General features: G+C 44.9%; 2 protein-coding genes across 4 annotated transcripts; one reads left to right on the top strand and one right to left on the bottom strand.

The window, feature by feature from the left end:
* The first annotated feature begins 365 nt into the window (after positions 1 to 365).
* On the top strand, positions 366 to 5,422 carry SLC10A1 (solute carrier family 10 member 1). The gene is given in 7 exon segments (XM_074909166.1): positions 366 to 709; positions 1,301 to 1,327; positions 1,329 to 1,512; positions 2,984 to 3,196; positions 3,840 to 3,943; positions 4,097 to 4,296; positions 5,385 to 5,422. Coding segments are annotated over 7 exon segments (1,110 nt in total).
* Positions 5,423 to 7,751: 2,329 nt separating this feature from the next.
* SRSF5 (serine and arginine rich splicing factor 5) lies at positions 7,752 to 12,190 on the bottom strand. 3 transcript variants are annotated; one of them, XM_074909680.1, is made up of 8 exons: positions 12,048 to 12,189; positions 11,383 to 11,528; positions 11,104 to 11,174; positions 10,811 to 10,906; positions 10,408 to 10,477; positions 9,051 to 9,124; positions 8,649 to 8,759; positions 7,752 to 8,515 (listed from the first exon to the last, which is right to left on the bottom strand). In XM_074909680.1, the coding sequence occupies exons 2-8, from the start codon at positions 11,506 to 11,508 to the stop codon at positions 8,269 to 8,271; spliced, it is 795 nt and encodes a 264-aa protein (XP_074765781.1). In that variant the 5' UTR covers positions 11,509 to 11,528; positions 12,048 to 12,189; the 3' UTR covers positions 7,752 to 8,268. The 3 variants fall into 3 exon arrangements, 2 of the variants coding, with proteins under 2 accessions (XP_074765781.1, XP_074765780.1); XM_074909679.1 differs by having other exon boundaries at positions 7,752 to 8,518; XR_012633857.1 differs by lacking the exon at positions 7,752 to 8,515 and having other exon boundaries at positions 8,684 to 8,759; positions 9,051 to 10,135; positions 12,048 to 12,190.
* Between the last annotated feature and the right edge of the window lie 10,865 nt (positions 12,191 to 23,055).

Here is a 23,055-nt window from a genome sequence, read left to right on the forward strand (position 1 = left end):
CTTTACTAGTCTGGAACGAGTCTCCCTCTCGCTCTCACCAGCTATGCCCCCATTCTCACAGTGAGAGCAAATGCTGGAAGAGGTGGGGGACCAGAGCAGAAGCTACACAAACTGTACAAGGTATTACTGAAGTAAGTGGGGTTTACAGCCGATTGATTGCTCCAAACATGGATTTCTGTTCAACAGCTGCTGAACAAGAGTGGTGGCCTGAAAGAGAGCTCATGTTTTGCTTGCTTTAACTGGATGTTATTTGGACTTCTGAATCAATCCCTTCTTCACCTTCCCAACAACTTACAAAAGAAGGGACCTCTAAACCCTTCAGCATGGTGAACAAGATCAAGGGAGCTTTTGAGAGCCCAGGTGGCATGCAGAGCACCTCCTTGACCTGTGTGGCACCACTGTTTGCATTCAGCCAGCAGGCCATGGACAAAGCCCTGAATGTGATCCTTATTGTGGTCTTATTGATCATGGTATTTCTGGGGTGTACAATGCAGATAGCCAAGATCACAACTCACCTCAGGAAACACAAAGGCATGGCAATTGCCGTAACAGCTCAGTACGGCATCATGCCCTTAACAGCATTCATACTGGGCAAGCTCTTCCAGTTGGGTGCTACAGAATCCCTGGCCGCCCTCACCCGCAGCTGCTGCCCAAGAGGAAACCTCTCCAACGTCTTTAGTTTGGCACTGAGAGGGGACATGAACCTCAGGTAAGGAAAGCTGGGTTCATTGCACAGGCCAATCTAGTCATATGACTGGTTCAGAAACTAGTTTAATAAACATTAGCAATCCCCAACAAGCTGGACCGAGACTGGAATACTAATTCTAGAATATTTTTAAAGCACCCTTATTGCTCAATGAGCAAATTTGTCCCTGTTTTACAATAAAATGGGAGTTTGTACTTTTCTCTGAAGCATATGGCATACTGCTCTGAAGAGGCTGCATCAGTGAGAAACATTGAACTATTAGCAGAACACCACTCTCCAACAAACCCTAGTGATTAAACAAGATCCAGAGTGAAAATATGAAGTATTACTTTGTCTGTGGCTTGCGAATTTCTGAAATGTGAGCTGTACCCATTACAAGGGTCCTTTCTGAGTTTATATAGAACTTGAGTCATCTTCTCCCTTCTCTAGACACATCACATCCTTCTACAACCTGACAGTGATGTTGGGGAAATGTCAGTGATAGGTTGCGAAAGAGTGATGTAAGTCTTACATTAAAACATGTACATGCTTTACATGCGTCCAGGTTAGTAAGAAAAGGTGTCTTACCACTGAGGGGTTCTTTCTTCATCTCAGCATTGTAATGACCACATGCTCAACAGTCTGGGCTAACGCCTCTGCTTCTGTACCTTCACTCAGGAGAATTACAGGAGGGAGATTTGGAGGGTAAGGTACCTTACAAAGGAACAGTCACCTCCCTGGTACTAATGCTAATCCCCTGTGTTGTCAGTATCATCTTGAATGAGAAGAAACCACATTACACTGGCTTTATCATCAAGTATCATCAAGTAAGAAGTATCCTGTGCTGGTTGCCCAAGGGCCTCAAGCAAGTTTCCAAAAATAGAGGCACAGAAATTCTAACTTCTTTAAGGCATGCCACAAATCAATGAAAGGGTTGAGAGTAGAACTCAAGACATCCACTTTAATCATTACAAAATTTGCCCAAAGAGAAGTCCTCCACCTTCTCCAGACAAACAACATTTTGTAGGCAATTTCCTACCTTGCTCTCCTTTGTTGGCTTCGGTTTTGTTTTCTTTTGCTACAGGCAGCACTAATGAACCTCAAGGGCACTGCCCTGACTACTGCTGTAACCAAAGCAGACCCCAGATTTAAAAAAAAACAAACAAACAAACAACTAACTCACTCCACTGCTCTCAGAGGTCTAGCACAGGGCAAAAGTCACATCACAAAGTTGCTGCTTATGTCAGGGAGAGATCTATCCAGCAGAAACCACTAGATCACTAAGCACTCGATTATGCCTGGAATCATCTCCCTGCCTCCTTTGTACATCAGGCATTTAAAGAGCAAAAGGAAAATCCAGCCAACCAGCTACACACCATTGTCTAACTCAAGAGCTCCACTAGCAGTACCCAGAGAGCTGCTAACAACTTTGTAAACCTGTTTTTCATAGTTTATTTCACTAAGGCTTCATCTCAGAGAAATCTGAACCAAACACAGCAAGAAATGGGTGCCAAGACTCAGTAACAGACCCAGTAAAATGACAATAGGAATCACTAACCTTTAAGAAGTACGGGAACCCATGCTAGAGCAGACGCAGGAGGACCAGAGCTCTTCGGAGGTTCCTTTACCCAGCACAGGGCAGTGATGACTGGACTGTTTCAAAAGAAGCTTTCAAAGCCTAGCATGGTAAGATGACCTACACTGGCTCAGCTGACCCTTGATATTCCTTTCTGATAACACCACCTTCCCATTTATCTTCTCTACAAAAGAGGAAGGGGGCAGAAACTTGCTTTTAAAAAACATCTGGGGAACTCCATCCAAATTGACTCCAAAGTGGAGAGACAGGCAGGAGGCTGTATTCTTTCTCCCAAAATTCCCCAGCTCCTTCATCTGCCAAATCCCCAGACACCAATGAGACGATCTGAAACAGCCACCAGCACCTACACCTGCTGTAGGTGTAGGCAGGCTCTACCTGTGAGTAAAGTGGTTTCCTCCCCACCTGCTTTGGGTGGACTAGAGCCACAAAGGGACCTGGGACATAGCAATGGATGAGAAACAAGTGGCTGGTGGAGCAAGCACCAGAAAGATACTTGGCTACTTAAGGCCCAAGGTAATTACCTCAGGATGGTCTCTTGTTGATTAATTGTAACATTTATGTCCACAAAAGGCACTTGTGCACCCTCATTATATACTTACATATGTGATGGACAGGGAACTGGACACAGCTGCTCCCAACAGCTGAGGCAGATTTTGCTGGGGATTTCTCTGTTGTCCATGTCTTGACCGCTTTTATTTTAGGCAGGAATGGTTGTGATTCTAGTGTCATCTGCTGCAATAACTGTTCTGTCTGTGGCCTATGTGGCAAGTAGTATCATGGTCGTCTTCTCACCATCCCTCCTGGAATCTTTTGCCTTGATGCCTTTTATTGGATGCCTGCTGGGCTATGTTCCCTCCCATGGTGTTCCTTCACTCCCCCATCCCCTCACTCTCAATCACCAGAAGAATAGAGAGGTATGACAGCTCTGGTCTATGGAGCAATGGTGAAAACATGGGTTTCAACATGGATGTACTTTTAGAATAAACACTGATTGCCATCTCCAAAGCAAGCCCTAGGAGTACAAGCAGACACACTGCAAGCTGGTCCCACATCAATACTCCCACACCTCAAGTTGGGAGAGAAGTGACTCCAACCTCTGCTCAGCAAAATCAAGAGGGGAGGGGCACCTGGAGCAGTTTTTGACACAGGTGTCTGATCACCACAGAAGGGGTGAAAGTCCGTTATGCAGGTTCACTGAACAAGCAGATGGATGGGTTTGCCTTGAGGTCATGAGTGACCTGCTAAGCACACGTTACCAGCCTCTGCTCTCAGTAACAAAGTTGGGGGAGAATGAATAGCACCAAAGAACTAGGGAAGACCAACAGAGACCAAACCCCAAGAGACACAACTGCTCCTCAGCTGATAATTATCCCAAACCAGTCAGTGCATTCAGCTGAAACCCCAGGAATTTAGGATGGAAACCTTGCATATAAAACCCACTCTTTCCCTTTCTCATCCTATCTAATCCAGGTAGAACATCCACTATTCCTCACTATTTTTTTACCTTTGCACCTTGGACTCCTCTTTTTACCTTGGAAGCAGATTCCTTCCCTGCAGGTTGCTGCAGCACCCAGAGTGGGGCACAAGGCCTCCAAACACCTCCAAGCACGAAGTCCACATTTATCACGTGATCTGTCTGCACACTGCAACGGGAGCACGAGGCAAAACCTAGGGATGCCAGTATTGCTCCCAGTAACGCAGCTTTTAGCACAGGCAACTGCACAAAGCATTGCAACTGCAAGGTAGGCAGGCTTCTTTTTAAATTGCTTAAAAGTGGATTAAATATGCAATCTGTTTAACTTTTCCTCCTTCAGATGCAGGCAGACAATGTGCATGGAAACCGGCTGCCAGAACACACAGCTTTGCTCAACTATCCTCAAACTCACCTTCGCCCCAGAAATCATCAGCCCCCTGCACTTCTTCCCACTGCTCTACTTGCTGTTCCAGCTTGGAGAGGGACTTCTGCTGATCCTGGTCTTCAGAATCCATGCCAGAATAAAGAAACAAATGGCAAGTACAGCTTCGCTCCTGAATTTCTTACACTTTCCAAGCCAAACCACATACGCTTACACGTAATTAGCAATGAATTGCTGCTTTCTAAAGGGCAGAATCAGGTTGTCCTTTAACTCAGTTACAGTATTCAATGTGTTAAATACAAATCAGTCAAAAATCCACAGGTAACTGAAGACATTAGAAATGATGACTTTTTTCATCAGCAGAATGTTTCATATAGCAATATACTATCTGTAATATCAGCTCTCAAGTGATTTTTCAGAGTCCTATGCTTTAACTAGGACAGGCATCCTGCAGAGCTATGACTGGCACTGAGCACATGCACAGAAGAGTCACACACCCCCCTAAAACTACACGAGGACATTAGATATGCTTTAATGCAACGAATTCCAGCTTTGTTGTAAACTGTTGAGATTCACTGAAGGGTGTCACTTTTGGAGTGGGGAGAAGGAAAACAACAAAACTGTCAAGTACTGCAGCTGAAGGAAGGAAACGTAGATCTTTTGCTAGAAAGATATGTAAGTAGATTCAAGCTTAATTAAAACATATACAGTGTGGGTATAGATGCAAGCTAGACCTCTCCAACTTCAACAGGTCCATAATGCCAAAGCCCAGCTGAGTGTCTGTGAAGATGGCTGGAGAATGCACTGCTGAATGGCATCCTGCACCAGTTATCCCGCTGATTCTTCCAGACCAGCTTTCTCCAGTTCCTTGGGACAGAGAAGCAGCTGAGCAGCTGCCACAGGGCTGCTACGAGAGCACTTTACCATATCTTACAGCTCTAGCTGAAGGATGACTTATTGGGGAAAGAAAACCCGCCCAATTTGGATCCTCAGGTGTGCCTTCAGCACAACGCAGTTGATAGTGGAGAAGCCATACAGGTGCTTGGTAAGACTGCTATAAAAAGGATGACTTTTCAGGCTGATCTGTAAGTGACTGGAAACAAAAATGGCTTAATTTTGACAGGACTTCCACATTCCTTCCTTTTGCTTTACATCACCCAGCAACACTAACTGTAGCTGTGTCAGAATCTTCCCACAGCCTGGTTTCAGAGCTGCCTATTCTCACCACATTTTCCTTTTCCTTCAGATGCAGCAAAAATTATCTATGCAGGTGTGGACAGTTAGTGCTTGAGAAATGAAACCAGTGTCAAGATCCTGCAGAAACAGTGGGAAACCAGGCAAATGATACAGATACTGCAGCAGCCACTGCTGCAACCCCTCTGAGCTCTACCTCCTGCAGCCGGCTTACAGGTCTCCAGAAATTCTGTGTCAGACTTTTTATCTCCATGCTCATTTTACACCAGAGACAGGGATGGCCACAGAGCTATCTGCACCCTCACCATTATTTCCCAAAGACCTTGCTTCGGATGAAGCCTCTCCTGCCCACCCACAGGGGACGCTTCTAGTGATTTCCAAGTCATAGTGACAACCCTTTGGGACAGCTTAGGGCTACACTCCCAAGTGACTGTCCCGTTTTGCCCATATGAAAATCACTGCCCACATCAGTTCCCTTTTTTTAAACATCACTTACCTGTAGTTGTCCTGCCGGCAGCTCCCAAAGACACTGAAGAATAATGAAATTTCTCTACCAAAGTCTCAAAATGAGGTGTGAAAGTTTCTGAGCGCAGGAGCCAGAGTCCCAGCATGCCGCCGAGCAGCCCATGGTCACTGCCCTTTTCCGAAACCCAAGCCCTGCGTGGGACACCACTGCTCTCCACATAGCAGAGGCCACAAAAACTGACTGCAGCTACGCCAACTCCTCAACACATCAAGTGTGGGCCCAGCAAGCTGCACGTCCCAACACAGATGAGCCTGGAGCCGCCCTGCTTTGCAGAGTCAGTGAGCTAAACACACCCCCTGCTCTGGCCGCAGTCTGGCTTATGAGTACAAGGGAAGATTGGCATTAACACCTCCAGTGTGCAAAGGACACGTTGTAACCTCAAGTAATCAATCTTAACTAAGAATAAAGAGGCTCATACCAAGAACCTACACTTCAAAAATGCAGAATCATTTCTGGCCAGAGTCACTGTAACCCTCTGTAGTGCAAAGCCTAGGAGTTTGTTTTAAACTGTGTATTCATCCTCTCAACACCCAGCTCGCCACCTAAAATGCAGAAATTCATTCGTGCTGCTTGCAAGGCAAGTGCTGTGGTTTAGATACAGCATTGGGAACTGAATTTACAGGGCAGGCAACGCTTCCTATTTAGCAGGAGGAAGAGAGTGTCCCACCCCCCTTTCCAATCATCAGGTGCCTCCAGCCACCCGGGCTCCTCTTGGAGCCAAGTCCCACTTGAACACAGATGCTGGTAATCATTCAAGCGAGCAGGAAGGATCCTGACTTGAAGTAACCCAGCTAACCTTGCATGAGGTAACCCAGTTAACCTTGCACCAGGGCGAGCAGCAGTGCTGCCTTCACCTAGAGGTTAAAGACCTGTTCTTCCATGCCTCAAGGTGATCCAGCATCTTAACCACCCTCCAAGAAGGGAGCCTCCCCCTCCCCAGAGCTGTCTACCAATAAGCCAGTTACCCACATACCAATCTGAGCACCCCTCCCTGCCTGCTCCCAGGAGAGATGCGAGGGTCACCACCTTAATGGACAGATGTTCTTGGGACGCATTTACGAGAATGGCACAACAGTGCGGCCTGCAGACACCGAGTGACCCACCTTGCTCCGGACACAGCCCCCCCGCCTTTCCCAGGACCTCATCCAACACCCAGCCTGAGCTCGAGATCTTTTGGAAAGGGTTCAGTGGATTACTGAAGTAGCTTTGTAAAGCACCGTATAAAGAAAACGCATCTTATTTTTAAAACTAAATTCTAACACACTCTCTTGTGGCATGAGGGCTTGAGAAAACACAGGGATTGCAGAGGGCTGCTGCCCCTGTAAGGAACAAGCACCAAATGCTGGCTGCAGTATGACCACCCACCAACTTAAAAATCCCTCCTCTTCCTCCAGAACAGCACTAGTGCCTATGAAGTGCTCTGTCCACACCTCAATGTTCTCACACACGTGTGCACAAGCACGCTGATGAAGTATGCCAATACACCCATCTTTTATATTCCATGCCTATCAGCCAAACACTGATTAGAACTTGAACAACTTGTCCATTCCACCTTTTGCTATGAACTATGACAGCACGATTCTCCTTATTACCAAGGTTATTTCAGAACACCAAGATATCTAAGGACCCAGCATGATGTATTTAAAATGGCACACATGAAACACTCAACGATAGCCTTGCTACAGACACATTTTAAGAAACATTTTAACACTGTCCAACACGAGGCGCAGTCACACTTTATTAACACTAGAAGCAGAGACACGTTTCTTTGTACTTTATTTGAGCTGTTTAACTCTTAGGTATCAAGAATTAGGGTGCTTTATAGAATATTATTACCACAGGGTAGTGAAATGGGCATTTTCTTAAGTGTAGTGCAAGTCATATCAAATGAAAAGCTTTTAAAATAAAATTTTATTACCAGTACTGACCAGCACTTTATCTGCTGACCTATAAGTGAAACAATGATCCAAAAGCACAAAAAAATACCCTCTGAAATAAAGCTTTATGTACAGCACATGTAGAGCTCTTAGATGCCTAAAGCTATTAGTTTGAGATATTAAACTAATGTTGAGTTGCTATTCACAGTTGCATTTACTGGGAATTAAGTGTTCAGATGACTTTTTGGAGTACAAAAAAATTTAAGTTGTCTGCTTTAGTTATAAAGAGCTCTGCCAATATACACAAACTATACACTTCAGACATTCACAAAAAAATGTGAGCAAGAAAAGGGTTATCAAAAAACATTTAATACAATTAGTCAATAACCCTTCCCACCATGGTCCACATCTACAAAGTTCCCCCTCCCTCCCCCCTCCCCATCCAAACCCTTCCCCACAGAAAGTCACATACTTACCACAAGTTTTAGCAAGTATGGTTTAAAAAAGGGCCCCCAGGGCAAGTTACTTATAGTTCAGTTGCCACTGTCAACAGATCTGGACCTCGATCTAGACCTCTGTCGATCCACGGATGATGGGGATTTAGATCTACTGGAAGAACCACGTTTCTGGCTCTTCTCTGGCATTGGAGATCTACTAACTGATCGAGACTTGCTACGGCTCCTACTCCTTGACCTGCTGTAAGACTTGCGGCTGCGGGAACGGGAACGGCTACGAGACCTGGATGAGCTTCTGCTACGGGACCGTGACCTGCTTCTGGACCTACTGAGGAAACAAAGAGCAGCAGTGTCAGCAATGAAACGTCACAGACCATGGCAATAACCAGGCTGGTCTCCAGTTGGTCACTGGCTTTAAAGCTTTCTTAGTGTGTATTTAAGAGACTAGAAATCCATACCTGTGCCTTTTGCTGCCTTCAATTAGTTTTATTTTCCTTCCATTAATTTCTTTACCAGAAAGCTTTTCAATAGCATTCTTTAAATCACTGTAAGAGGCGAATTCAACCACCCTACAGAAAAAAAAACCAGAACAAAAAACAGCGCACAGAGTTCACTATTACAAGTTGTATTTTTGATGACAGAAAAAAAAAAAAAACAAAAAAACACCTCACACTGCTCAGCATGGTCATCCCTTGCCTGAACTCAAGCATGAATTGAAGAACTCCCCTTCACAAATACCAGAGAATGCACCTTCTAAGGGTAGCCAAATTAAACCATGAACAGCTGCTGAGCATCCTCCCCAAATATTATAGATACAAATACTACTCTACAGCTTTTAAGAGATTATTTCAGAAGCTTACCCTTCATTTAACTTAGGCCTGTGTGCATCTGCAAAGGTTACTTCCCCAGCTTGCCTCATGAAGTCTTTGAGATCCTAACACAAGACCAGTTATGTTACGCAAAGAAGTGAAATTAATACTTATCTATATAAAAATAGTTAAAAACAAACAAAAGAAACTTATGACTACTGAAAGAGAAGATGTTAGATAAATTACAAACATGGCAATTGCCATCCTTGTATTCTATCAAAATTGAATTATCTCTATCAGGGCACGAAATAAATGAAAAAAGCATATTGCTTTAAGCAAAATGCTAATAAAGTGTCTTAACATTAAGGAAAATATTAGTCTACAAAGATCATATAGATTAAATAAGAAAGAGAAAGAGAGAGAGAGAGAGAAAAAAAAGTACATTTGTATATATTCTGGACTGAGTGTGAAATACTACCCATATATTTTTGTACTATTTCAGTCACCATTTATATTACGAATCTTATATACATACAGAATTACATTTACATAACACCAATTATTTTGTGCCCCATATGTCATTAAAAATATAGTTTACTTTACCTTTATTAACATTTCCCTAGGCTAGCCAAGCAGCAAACTGCATTAAGCGACCGGAGATACCGTCATGATATATGCCCGACTGGCTCTTCGCCACCCACTTGACGAACACTACCCAGTCGATGGAAGCCATTAATCGCACTGCCCTCCCTATTAGGAGACTATTGATGGATCCAGACATTCTCTATGCTTGATGTTACCAAGGACCACTTTACTGCGATCAGGATTCCAACGACCACCTAATTTCGTATCTTTCAACTCTTTTCGACCAGGACCTCTTTATTCGGAAGCGTTACAGGAAGAACAGCTCTCAACTTAGGAATCAGATCTCGTTAACGCTCTGGGATCGCTGCAATGTGGCACTTTAAGGAGTGCATCGATTACGTCTAGACCGGCAAACACAGATCTAGAGGTGGCCAAGTGACATTGTAGGAGCTGACTGGAAAGTCAACCAGGCCCAACCAAGAGTGACCAAGACAGAACGATTAGGATAACCCACAGGCACTCCTCGTCATAAGGCCAACGACACAGATAGGCTGGCAAATAAAGGGTTTAATATGTGGTTAAAATGGATTTAAAAAACAAGAAAAAATAAATATATATCCTCAAATATATACATTTATTATTATTATAAATTTAAATTAACTAGTTTCGTTCAAAATATTTAAATTACATTATTTAAAATTACATTAATTACATAAACATTTTTTAAGAAATTATATTTACGTTTTAATTAATTATTTTACAAAATAATTACATTACATACCCATTAAATGAAGTCAAAATAGTTAATCGTGTTTCAACAAACCTGCCAGCTGACTCGGGAAGACAAATTTTCTACTATGAGGCGATTTTCTGTTCTTACAGGTGGAGCATTTCTGTTTGGAAATAAACAATTGAGACTTTCATTAGGAATTAAAATATAGCCACATATAAATATTAATAAAGGCTGTACCAATAACCAGTCTCAGCATACCACCATTACTACACAATTTAACTATGGAATGCCCCGACTAATCTAGGACAAGGATTAAGTACTTTAAGGGCCAAGGGGAAGCATAAAGACGAGTTTTGTAATCATCACTATCCTACTGCCACATCCAATGACTGAATAAAAATACCATTTAACATCTCACTCTAGCTCAAGCTCCTGGGATCAGATGAGTCCACAGTATTTCTTTTAAACTATGTCACTTCAAAGCTATACATACCTCCTGTCACTACGTGGACGGCGGCTACTAAAACGGTCAGAGTACCTCCCTCTGCCTCTACCCCTAGAGCGTGCTCTTGCATGCTCAATTGTAACCCTGGGGGAAAAAAAAGAAATTAAAACCCATACGTTTTTACATTTTCCTTCTTCCATATTCCTTCATAGTTACAGGGAAAAAAAACCACAACCCACAAAATAGTTTAAAGAGTACTGATAACATAACGTAAGTTAAAACTGACTCACTTCTTATTTTAGATATTCACATTTATACATACATGAAATAGGGTACCTCACCTCTCACTGCAAAGCTCTTTTCCATCCAATTCATAGACAGCATCATCTGCATCCCTTGGATCCTCAAATTCCTGCAAAACCACCACAGCAAAAACAGAAAAGTAAAAAAAAAAAATACTACATCTCTAAAGCATTAACAAATACTTATTTGCCACGTAGGTTACTTAGCTGAGCACGTTAAGGGCATTATTTTTAGAAGTCGCTTCGTCCACATCAAACGCGCACGAGATCCGAGTGACCGCCGAGGACCGGCGGAACCCTGCGGAGAGGCGCACTCACCACAAACCCAAACCCCCTCTTCAGATCGATGTCCCGGATGCGGCCGTATCCCTTGAAGAACCTCTCCACATCCTTCTCCCTGGCGGCCGGGTTCAGCCTCCCGATGAAGACGCGGCAGCCGCTCATGGCTGTGGGCGCGGAGCTCGCTGCGGGAGACACGGCCCCCGGCCCGTCAGTGCCCCCGGCCCTGCCCGGTGACTCAGCAGCCCCCGCCTCGCGCAGCCCCCAGCGGACCCGCGGCCCGTCCCCGCTCCGGCCCAATAGGAAGGAGCCAGGTGGGGCCCGCCTTAGCCTAAACCAATAGGAAGCTGCGGTTGGGCCCGCAGCCCCGCCCACAGCACGCGAGCGCGGCGTGGCCCGTCCCTCCCTGCCAGCGCACGCGCGCCGCTGCCCTCGAGCAAGAGGAGAAAAGCGAACGCCGCCGCTCCGCCACAAAATGGCGCCCGGGGCCGCACCCACCACCAACGGCGCCCACCCCGCGGGGTACACCGGAGTAGAACAGCGGGACGAGAGCACAAGGCCGCCGGTCAGAGCAGCCGGGAGCTCCCTGCCCCATCGACCCTGCTCCCCCGACGCCATCCGCCCGCCCGCCCGCGGCGCGGCGCTGCGCTCCACAGGGAGGCGCCCCGCGCTCCGCCACGCTGGGGCCCCGGCCTGTCACGAACCTGGGCTGCGAGTCTTGCTGCGGGCCGAGCCGGGCGAGCGCGCGGAGCGGTCGGCGCTCGGCGGACCGGCGGACAGGCAGCTGCCTCCGCGACGGCCGGCTCCGGACTGCGGCGCCGCTCCGCCGCTGCGCTGCAAAATGGAGGCGGCCCCGCGCGTCACCGCCGCCTCACGTGACGCTGGCTCGGCGCGGCGATTGGCGGAGGCGGTGGCCCCGCCCCTTCCCCAGAGAATCCAGGCCGGGGCGGGGAGGGGGTGCCGGGGCCCGGTCCCGAGGCACCGCGGCGGGGCGGGCGCCGCTCCCGTAGGGCCGGGGGCCCGGCCCTGCCTGCCGAGGAGTGGGGGGCGGTCGCGCTTCGGTACCTGCCGCCCTATAACGGGCTTTCCCGAGACCACCTTGGCTGCGCTGAGGGAGGATGGCCGCTGGCGTGCTCACCTTCGCTTGTCAACCCATCCGGCCTGGGCTGGGTAGCTGGTGGCGGTAAGCTAAAGCTGCCTGTGTGGGGAGAAAACGGACAATGGCGTTAATGCTGGTCCGGAGTGTGGAAAGCACTGTGTGTTACCTCATCTGGAAGCCATTTTGAGAAGGCAGTAAAAGCACAAACCTGGGTTTTCACAGTGTTGCATAGTATAGGACTGTCACTAAAACTGAAGTGACAAACAGAACCATCAGGCTCTTTTATTCGTACAGTACATAACGGACTAAAAACTGCTGCGTCTGTGTGTCAGGCAGGCACGGTAGCGGGAAAGGTCTTGCAGGAATAGGCGTTTCTTGGCCATGATGAGAAAAGAATGAGAGAAAAATATGTAAGGAGCACCTGAACTATTTGCATCCTCATTTGGAATCAAGTGTGTAATGACAAGATAGATAGCTGGACTTCGTTTCTGGTTTATATAACTGCAAAATTTATCACACCTTGGCTTCTAGATTATTAAAGGCAATGGACTATCCCAAGGGGCATTCAAAATGCAGAAGACATCTGGAAGTCCAAGATACACCCGCTAGTTTTCTAATACAGATGGAGGTTGTGGCTCTGTGACCGTCACTGCCAGATTTGTGCACTGCTGGATCATCTGGCTTTACCCAGAGTTAGCCAGCAATTATAGCTACATCAGGTTGACCTGAGGACAGCATGACCCTTTTGATAGCATTTCCCTGACATCACCTAGAGTCCCACACTGCCTGGAGTCTTACCCCCTACCCACGCCCCTTGTCGACTGTGAAATGCCATCTTGGTTACACCCAGTGTCTGTTATTAATCAGTTCTACAGGGACAAGCTTCTCTTTTTTCATGCTTGGTCACTGACATAAAGTTCCCTGGAACAATACTATGCATGATGCCACTGATATCATAGCTTTATATGACTGCTCCCACTCACATTCCTCAAACTGCAACAGTATACAAAGTCCCCAAAGTGGGAAAGTTATTTCTGCTATGTGCAGGCAATGATGAAAAAGGCTACAGTGTAGCTGAAGGTTTAGCAAGGACAACTGATAGCATGACCTGCTTTTCTCCCGAATTACAGAGATGCATATTTCCATTCTGAGCAACATCTGGGTCTGTGAGAAAATCAAAGACGATACACACATGGGAGAATCTGCAGTAGAGGGAGGATTTTGAGCAATGAAAGACAACACTTGTGATTATCCCTGTGGATAAAGGGAACCTTTACCTGCTGGGGAAGACAGTTCAAATGTGCCATCTAACATTTAACACTGCTAATTTCATAATGAGTTATAGTGCTCTAACAGGTGCCAGGGGAACAGGCAGTCCTGTTCCTGTCAACACTGGGACTCTTCTGCAGAGTGAGCTGGTCCACAAAGCTAAACCAGCAAAAGCTAGCCCTGGAAAAGGTGATACAGAAAAATTATTACTTGTTTTAAGATTTATTTACTTATTTACTTATAGAAAAGTGTTTAGCAACTTATTTACTTACTTACAGTGGTTTTTTTAATATTAAGAATCCTGCTTGCTCAGACTGTTCTGTGAAATTTTACCAAGGACTACAGTGCTCATCAAAACAAAACAGTTTACTGTGAAAATCTACCAAGGGCTACAATGTTCAGCAAAATATTATGCTCTGTCCTTGAGGAACAGGTGGCTCTAACTAGTTGGAATTTTGCTAGTGAATAGAGATAGTCATAGACGAATGGTAGAAGTTCTATTTGTTCTCTTAGATAAGATAGAAAAATAAACCAGCTGAAAACCACTTTTGTTATTCAAGAAATTGGCCAAGAGAATCTGCGCATGCTCCGTGGAAAAAACAGGGTGAGAAAGACTACGAGCCTTCCTCCCAGAGACGACCACCAGGAGGCAATGCGCAGGTGCAAAGATAACATAAACTGCTGACACCATGCTTTCTAACTAACCCAGCCCTACTCATGCATATGTATGTTTGTGTTATGTAACCCAATGAATATGGATATCCACACTCTATAAGTTTTGGTAAAATGGGTGGTGGTTTGTGCAAGCTTTGTGGAGAAATCCCCTTGCACCCTGGCCGCAGTAAACATACCTGCTTTATAACTCTATTCGAATAGAGTTGTAGCCTTTTTTCCGTGAATCGAAGGCAGCAAGCAGATTTCTGCTGGTTTAACTCCCTGAAAACCAGCTTGTAGTGGGATGAAAACAAGGGTTAGTGATGAACAGAGAGTAGAGGAAGGAGCAGAAGCACCCCATTAAGGAAAAGTTGTTCATTTTAGCACTGTGAAACTGCAGCCTGAAAAGCGTTGTCCTTGTTACTGCAAGGCAATAATCTCCTCTCTGCATCCCATTTTCAGACCACTGGAAGAAGAGAAATAAAAGTCAGGAGGGGATCCAGGAAACAACAATCACTCTTTAAAAGGTTCCTGTGTTACCCAACTGTGTTACCGACGTAAAGGTCATATTGCTTTTTTCTTCACATGGGCTTCTCACTTAGGGTCTAAGCCTGCACATCTGTTTCCTACCCAGTGTCTCTGAGTTTTTTGTTAACAGGAAGGAGTACTTCTCCCTTTGGCTTGAAGTTGTTTGAAAACCACCTAGGACTTGTTAATATTCTTGCTGCTGGCTAGCCCAATAATATCCACACTTCTACCTTCCTTGCAACTCCCTGGGCTGCTGAAAGGCACACAAGCAGGCTGAAATCCCTCTAGTTAATTCATCAAGGTAACTAGGTAAATACAGCAACTACTTGGAAGTAGGAAGGCGATGAGGCAGCAGAAGACTAAATGAAAGCAGAAATAAAGTCTCAGCCAGCCACCATTACATTCTGGTACTACTTGTGAAAAACAGTCAGTAGGGATTAACTCTTCACCATCTCTTCCAAATTGTCCCGATCCAGTATCAGGGGAGGTTTTGATACAATCCCAAGAGCGAGATTAAGACACAAACAAGGTTAAATGCCTTATACCCAAAACAGGTTTTTATTATTAAAAAAAAAGAAGGGGAGGGTAACAATAGGACAGAATGGAAGGAAAAGACAGAAAAAAAGCAAGGATGCGGGATAGATCTGCAAGAATAGTTACCACCATGGACCCAGCGGTGTTCCATTTGTCCTCAATCTTCAGTTCTTCGATGGTGGATGCACACAGAGCAAAGTTTCTGTTGCCTTTTTAAGTTCATGGCATCTGCTGATTGGCATATCTGCCCACCTTTAGGTTTTTTTTCTCTAGTCCTACAGGTTTTGTTGATCTGGCTTTTGGGCAGGAACGTTTGACCCTTAGCAGTTCATTAGCAATGCATGCATGGGGTCTGGCCTACACAGCACAACCACTAATGGCTACATGATGGGGATATCTCAGTGCATGTCTGCCCTTTTGAGGCTTGTCTAAGGAGTCGGGACAATGCAACCGAAAAGAAGTGTGGGGGGGGTGCATCCATCAATACACCCCTGCTTCCCTGGGCGACACTCCCCAGACCAATCCACAGGCTGCAGAAGCTGGTCTTAGAGGTTTGCACAGACACAACCAAGCTTTGAGATAGTCATGGGACATTTCAGTCTCTCACACAAATACAAAAATTAGATGTCATCTGATGAAACTAATGAAGCCCAAGTTCAAAACATGCAAAAGGAGGTGATTCTTCACCAACTGGTAGAGGAGCTCTGGCATAACTTGCTGGAGTATGCTCTGCATACAGGAAGTTTATAGGACTTCACCCTACAGACAGCTTTAAACCACGGAGGAGGGAACAGGAAAAAAATGGAGGAGTGAGGGAGAGGTAAAAAGACAGATTCCACGTTAGAGACTCTACCTGCCATTGCCAAAGACTCTCTGCAAAAACTATGGCCCCTCAGATCCACAGTGAGGCTGCTTGTATGAGCCATACAGTCAAAGACTCGACACCTGCCCAGTTCTGCAGCAGTTCTGTGAATGGAAGCAGAAATGTAGCTGGCTCCTGCTACTGGTGAATATATTTGTTATTATTTTCACTGTGGTTCTCCATGTTAATATACTCTACCTTTCTTTACTTTCTCCTTTTCTGTACATTTATTTACCTATGCATTCTCTGCCCTTTTTACCAAGGCTCTGCGATCTGTTACTGCTAGACTCAGTATAGCCCTCTTAAAGGTAGCAGCAATGAGGGCTCAAGAGCTGCTTTGCAAAAGTCTCAAGGAGACAGCAAAAACTAAACAGAGAGTTTAATCTCTGAGCACCAATTGGTTTTCTTCAAAATGTTTGGAGAAAGAAAATGGAAATTGACCTAGAAATAATAGAATAGCAGACATTCAGACATAACTGTCACTGGGTTTTTCTGTTTTTCCACTTCTCCGGAAAGATAAACTTTTCAAATTGCTCAAATCCAAATATATAGATTTCTTATGTGTTACTGCCAGACTGAGATTCCCTGCCTGCCAACCAGAAATATATTTAGTTGTAGCACCTTTTTTTGCACTAGACTGTAATACAGAGAGAAACATGCTGTCGCAGGGCTGTTACTAAGCAGTTGGTAGAGTTAAGGAGGCTGACTAAGGGCTACTTTTCCACAGTCTGAACAGACCCTCACTGCCTAACTGACCTTGTTTCAGCTGGCTCTGGTAGAACCCCTGGATACAGTTCCTCACACACATCTTTCCTAGCCAAACATAAGTAACATCCTATTAATTATAGCTCAGCAGCAATATTCAACTAGTCCCAGAAGTACCTCATGGTAACAGGGGGATCTGTAGCTCATCACTGAAGTTGCAGACCTTAGCTCTTAGTTCAGGTGAGTGTTATTCAGGGCTGTGCTAATGGCTGTGGCCCAGGAAAAAGCAGCAGAGGCAGGATCCGACCATCTCCTCCTCTCTAGGATATGGAACAGGCACGGCCTATGTCTCTGTGGTTTGCCACTGTGTGAGGCAGTTAAGGCAGACTGACAGCAGCATACTGCATCATCACATCAGATCACATCCCAGTGGAGATTTAGTACCAACAAGGCATTACATGCCATCACATTTTTTTTACATTACCTAGTGCATGCGACAAAGTTTAGGTTACCTTTACGTTTTTATGCTGAATTTGTGCCAGCTGCAGAAGGACAGGTGGTACCTGGTCCAACATGAAGCATACAGGTACAAAGTGGAAAATAGTTTTTTTCTCCTTAGGTTAATATTTCAATCATCAGAACAAGTTTACAGCAGCTCAGCATGTTTAGTTGTAGATGCTGAATCTGAACTCATGAGGAAATCTCACAGCGCTGTGAGAGCAAGCCGTAGACTGCTACAGAAACAATTTATTGGGTCAAAGCTATTTATAAACCTTCAGAGGGTAACAGGAGAGCCTCTGTAGGATCATGTGTCCTTCCTCAGCTGGCCCTTTTAGACCTCTCCTGAAAGCCACCTGAGCCCCTTTGTGATTTAACTCAATGTTAGATGTACCCCCAAATGCAACCACTGCACTCATGGTCATGGCCTGCCGTTACATTTCCAAGCAGCTCAAACCATGCCATGTCTTTGTTTTGACAAACCATCTTCTTTGTTTACACAGACCCAGGGACTAACATTGGCAGCAGTTTTTGTTTTCAGCAGATGGCAGATTGCAAACACTGAGCATGTCATGTCATCTTTACCTTTGCTTAACTGAGACCCAATATTCATCTTAAAAAGGATGTGAAGAACATAGGTCATAGAAGGGGAAAAACAGGATGAAGAAAGTTCACATATTCTCAAGCAGACAGTGCTTTTAATCCCTAAGAAATTCCCTGAAGTAACTAATGAACCATCACTAAGAAATCTCTAGCACCATCCTGAATGCTTAGCTTCCTGGGACAGCAGTGATTATTTGATTGGCAGGCTTAACTTCAAAGGTCAGAAAGGCAGTGAAACAAAAGATTAAATCATCAATTTAGAAGCACTTTCATTGAGTACACTGGTAAGCTGCTCACGCCTACAAAGCAGGCAATCAAGAACAAGCTGTTTCAAATGAATCCAATACTCCTTATTATAACAACTAAGCTATCCGGCAATGGAAAAAATGTGTTGAACCTGACTACAATAATGATTTTAGTCTATCTTTCTTAAGCAAACAGGAAAATACCGTTAAAATTCATTGTAAGCTGGAAACCAAACTTTTTCAGAATTTATATTCAAAATAGCTCCCTGACAAACTTGGGGACAATTCCTTTGGGGAATCAGGGATCTCTTCTTAGCACAGGACCATTCAATACCTGCATTAATAATTTGTTAAACAGATTAGAGCGTGCAGTGTTGAAACATGCAGATGAATCAGTCTGGGGAGAGTTTCAAACACTCTGAAGACAAGAACAGAAATTCAATATTAGTCTCAGAAACCAAAGGAATGATTCAACAAGATGAAATTCTGCAAGAACAAGAGCAGACTCTGTTTAGGAAGTCTAATCCACTAGTACAAAATCAGAAACCCCATTTAGGGAGTAGCAACATCTGTAAAGGCTTGAGCTAAAGTGGATTGTAACCTGAAAATAACAAACACACTGGCATTGCAGAAACAATAATAGGTAAAACCTATTTTGGAAACAATAATAGGTAAAACCTGTTTTGGAAACAATAATAGGTAAAACCTATTTTGGAATATGGCAACATAAGGCATGATATTTAAGGGCCAAGTGATGATATACTTAATGACCTTAAGGTAAGTCAGATTTAACGGTTTCCTTATGGCACCATACTACTCCAACACGCATATGGCTGCCAGGCGGTTCCTGAAGAGCAGAATACATTGCTTTGTGGTATCTTCAAGAAGCAGAGGTCAAACCCTTGTAAAAGGCCAGAGTGTTATCAATGCTCTAAGTGTCTTGTCATGCTTATATCACCTACCTTTCACATGCTTTTCAAGTCTGGGGAGGATGGTATGTGTCCCATCACTAGTGGTTTTGGCACAATCCAGAAAAACTCTCATTAAGCTGTAATCACAAGAGGCTGTTTAAACTAGTTGTCATATTACACAGATAAAAATACAAACCAGAAAGGACACATCCATATGACATCCTGGTTCCTCCAAACTTCCGATAGATGTTCCTGGAAAACAAGCTGTAATTTCACTGACTGTTTAGCCATCCAGGAATTATGCCTAGCTTATATGGAATTTTCATGCTACTATAGTTACTTTGAAAAAATATATTTAAGCATTAGAACCCTTTGAAAGTACTCATACCAATACAGAACTCTTTGTTTTCATATTGTCTAAAGATACAGGAATACATGGTCTTTCTATAGATATGATTTGATGCTACAGTCAGTTCAGTGCCAGACTTGGTTCAGGAGGTTTCTGCTCCCAGATTCTCCCACTTGCTGTTCTCTCTCCTTCAGTTTTACTGACTCAACTTTCAGGGCTACTGTAATATCAACTATTTTGGGTTTTGAACCAGAATTATCATTCCTCCCCTTGATGGGGTTCTGCTGTCAGAGAAGTAGTTCCTAGACCTCACCGTATCCACACCACAGAATTTATGTCTGAAGTGCTCTTTCTCTGCTGGGCACTGTGCCACCATGTGCCTGAGCTTTAAACCATCCTGAGGTCTATGTGACAGGTATAACAGCACAGAACTAGAATAATTAGGGAGGACACTGGAACGCACCCTTCCCCTATCCTGTAACACTAGCAACCCAACCCCTCAAGAAGACAACAAATCATTTTCTGAATATTCCCCTTGCAACCACAAATGCTGGAAAGATTGTTTAAATGAAAGATAAGACTCAGCAGATTTTGGCTCATATTATCCTCAGACACAGACTTTTTCTGCAAGAAGCACTCCATCAGCACACGGGGAGTTTGGTGCTACAAAGCACTCTCATCTGCAGGCATTAAGAAGTGATTTACGCCAGCAAACACAGAGGTGGAAGTGGGACGGTCTCCAGGGTGCAAGAGCTGGAAGGCTCTGTGGAACATTTCACATGCATCTCTTAATCATTAGGCATACTGCTTTGACTGAACGGTGCTACTCTCTGTATAAACCTTAAAGGCTATTATTAGGGTGTGAGGGTCAGCTCATACCAAGTTTAACCTCAGAGCCCTGACATCAGTGCGCAGTGAGCTGCTGTGCATGCCAGGCTGCAGAGCAACAGTAACCCAAGGTCACGGATGTCTCCAGCACTGCCTCCCCTTCTGTCACCTCAGTGGGGCTCTGAGGGGCTGGCTGTCACCCACCTGGGGCCAGGGAAGCATAAGCAGCACACGGAGCTGGTCAGCGTTATCAAACCTTCACCTCCTTCAGCAGTTTACTAACATGGCTAGTTAGATTTGACAGTAAGTTTACATCCATGGACTAGGTTCCCATTGAGCAGGTTGGTATCCCAGCCTGGCTCCCAGACCCACATCTATCTGAATCCAGTGCTTTTGGTTAATTATCTGCCATCCTGTTAACCTGGTGCCAGAACTTAAACTTTCAGCCTCAGAGATGGGGGTTCTTCTCGTGCAGAGTTTAGGCACAAGGACCATGGCCATCACGAGGCAATGGCAAAGCCACTGCCTGACTTACTCCAGAAAAGGCAGCAGCTTGATTCCCAGACCTTTCAACAGCAGCACCTGCACTGCCCTGGGCTTGCCAGCACCATGTGCTGGGCCTGCGCAGTGTGGCTTCTCCTTGCAGAGCCAGAGAGGAGCAGAGCTTTCCTGCTCCAGCTCAGAAAACAAATGCACAGTCAAGGCACCCTGAGCTTATTGGGACACCACAGAGGACGAGTCCAGGAGTGCTGTTGTCTGGTTCCTGCCAGTGAGTCGTTATCTGTTTGCACTAGCTTTGCTCCTTCTGCAGTTCTTGCTCCAAAATGCCTGCTTGCTTGGCACAGGAATTGGTGTCGCCTCCCAGAAGGATGTGTTGATGGTGCAGCTGCCTTCCCAAATTCTGTGCTCAGATCAGTGACTCTGCTACTTTTTCAGCACTGAGCTGAGGATGTCCCTTTTGATAAAAATTCTTTGTTCAGATACTTTTTGAGCTTTGCTCACAAACACAATGTCCAGAACACCTACTGTTTAAATCACACTTTACACTGTTTTAGTAAGATTAAACACTTCGGGGAATAGGCACATTTTCTATTTGTTCTTTCCCCCAGACCATTCAGAACCACATACTACACCTATCGCTCTAGAATTAAGTGTTTGGCCACCACAATGTCCTGACCCTGTGTCTGCCAGCAACAAAAGACACGATTATGCAGATGTCTTCTATTTGGCACCATTTCTGCAGCTCTGAAATAGCCCAGGCATCTCTCATGCACCCTCCTGAGCTGCACAGTGCATTATATAAAGCTGTATCAGATTTTCCAGGGGTCTGATTCTGCTACACAATCCTCCAACATCCCCAGTTGCTAATTCCAAGCACATACACCCACAGAAGAGTTTTCTTTTGTTACTATTGTCAAATTCAAGCGTTGGATGGCATGTAGGATAAGCAACAGGACAGGCCATTATTTCTGGCAGGCAGAAAGCTGGAAGACAAAGAGCCTGGCAGGCCAGTCCATCACTCAGTACTTACCCTGTCTCCTTGTTACCACCTCCTGCCTTTCTTAAAGCACACGAAAGGACATCCCCTTCCCAGCGTACAGACAAGGTGAGAACCTGGGCTTCCGTTGCTCCCTGTGGGAAATCAATTTAACAGACGACATCACAAGGAATGGTTTTTTAACCCATATTTGCCTTTCAAAATTCCTCCTGTCACATTGAATTACAAGCCCTTGAAGTAGGCCAAAAGCTCCTTTTTCCTCCCTGGGGACTGTTCCCTCTGGATGGTAATATCAAGCTTCCTTAGCCATCCCTGCTCAGCTGAGATATGCATATTTATCCCTTTTCAGCTTTTCTTGTAAGTCCTTACAGCCTCTGATCATTACATTGCTCTTGTGTGACCTCTGTTTTCCTGTGTCTTAGACTTAAAGTGCAATACAGCTGATTAAAACGATAGATAGCACAATGCTTGAATAGATGGCTGCTCCCCAGCGTGCCTCCCACCCCTCCTTCCCATCTGTTGGTGAGAGTGAACCTCCAGGCAGCCCTCTGGGCTTTTTTTCAGGCAGGGCTGAATTTGTGTTACAAGGCTGGCCTGATCAACCTCTGCTGCTCTGAACTGCACTGCTGGGAGAGGGAGGAAAATGGACTCCATGTCCGGTGAAAAAAGCTCTCTGTGACCCTAGCTCAGCTGTCCGACTGGGATGGACACAGGGACATACGGCACTGGCTCTGGCAGGCAGCTTCAAGGCAGAGAGGAATAGTGACCCAGGGAAAATACTGCTGGGCTCTGCTTTCCGTGTGTGACATGCTGTGACTACACAGTGTGTGCAGGAAAACTTGGAGCATTCCTGACAACTGCACTGGGTCCTATCTTCGGTTTGTTGTTGTTTTTTTTTTTTTTCCCCAAAGCTAGAAAAAACAAAAATAAGGAAAAAAAGAAAATAAAAAAAGGACTTTTTTCATTTCACTCCCTATTGAAAGAAAAGACATTTTTTAAGCTTTTGTGGTTTACCTAATTATTTATTCAAGGGAAAAAAGGGTAGCTTTGTAGCTAAACCATCAGGCAACCCAGATGCAAAGGTAAAAGTGGTCATGGCTATGTAATATGCTCTAGTAGGTAGGTAGGT

This window comes from Athene noctua, chromosome 6, assembly GCF_965140245.1.
Source record: "Athene noctua chromosome 6, bAthNoc1.hap1.1, whole genome shotgun sequence".
NCBI classification, from domain to species: domain Eukaryota; kingdom Metazoa; phylum Chordata; class Aves; order Strigiformes; family Strigidae; genus Athene; species Athene noctua.

What these genes read in the sequence shown, in the direction of transcription:
- SRSF5 (XM_074909679.1), bottom strand. Translation starts at nt 11,508, where the DNA reads ATGAGCGGCTGCCGCGTCTTCATCGGGAGGCTGAACCCGGCCGCCAGG. An exon ending in AGAGGGGGTTTGGGTTTGTG is followed by an intron (nt 11,175 to 11,382) that starts GTGAGTGCGCCT and finishes GTGGTTTTGCAG; the next exon opens with GAATTTGAGGATCCAAGGGA. An exon ending in GAAGGCAGCAAAAGGCACAG is followed by an intron (nt 8,519 to 8,648) that starts GTATGGATTTCT and finishes TTGTTTCCTCAG; the next exon opens with TAGGTCCAGAAGCAGGTCAC.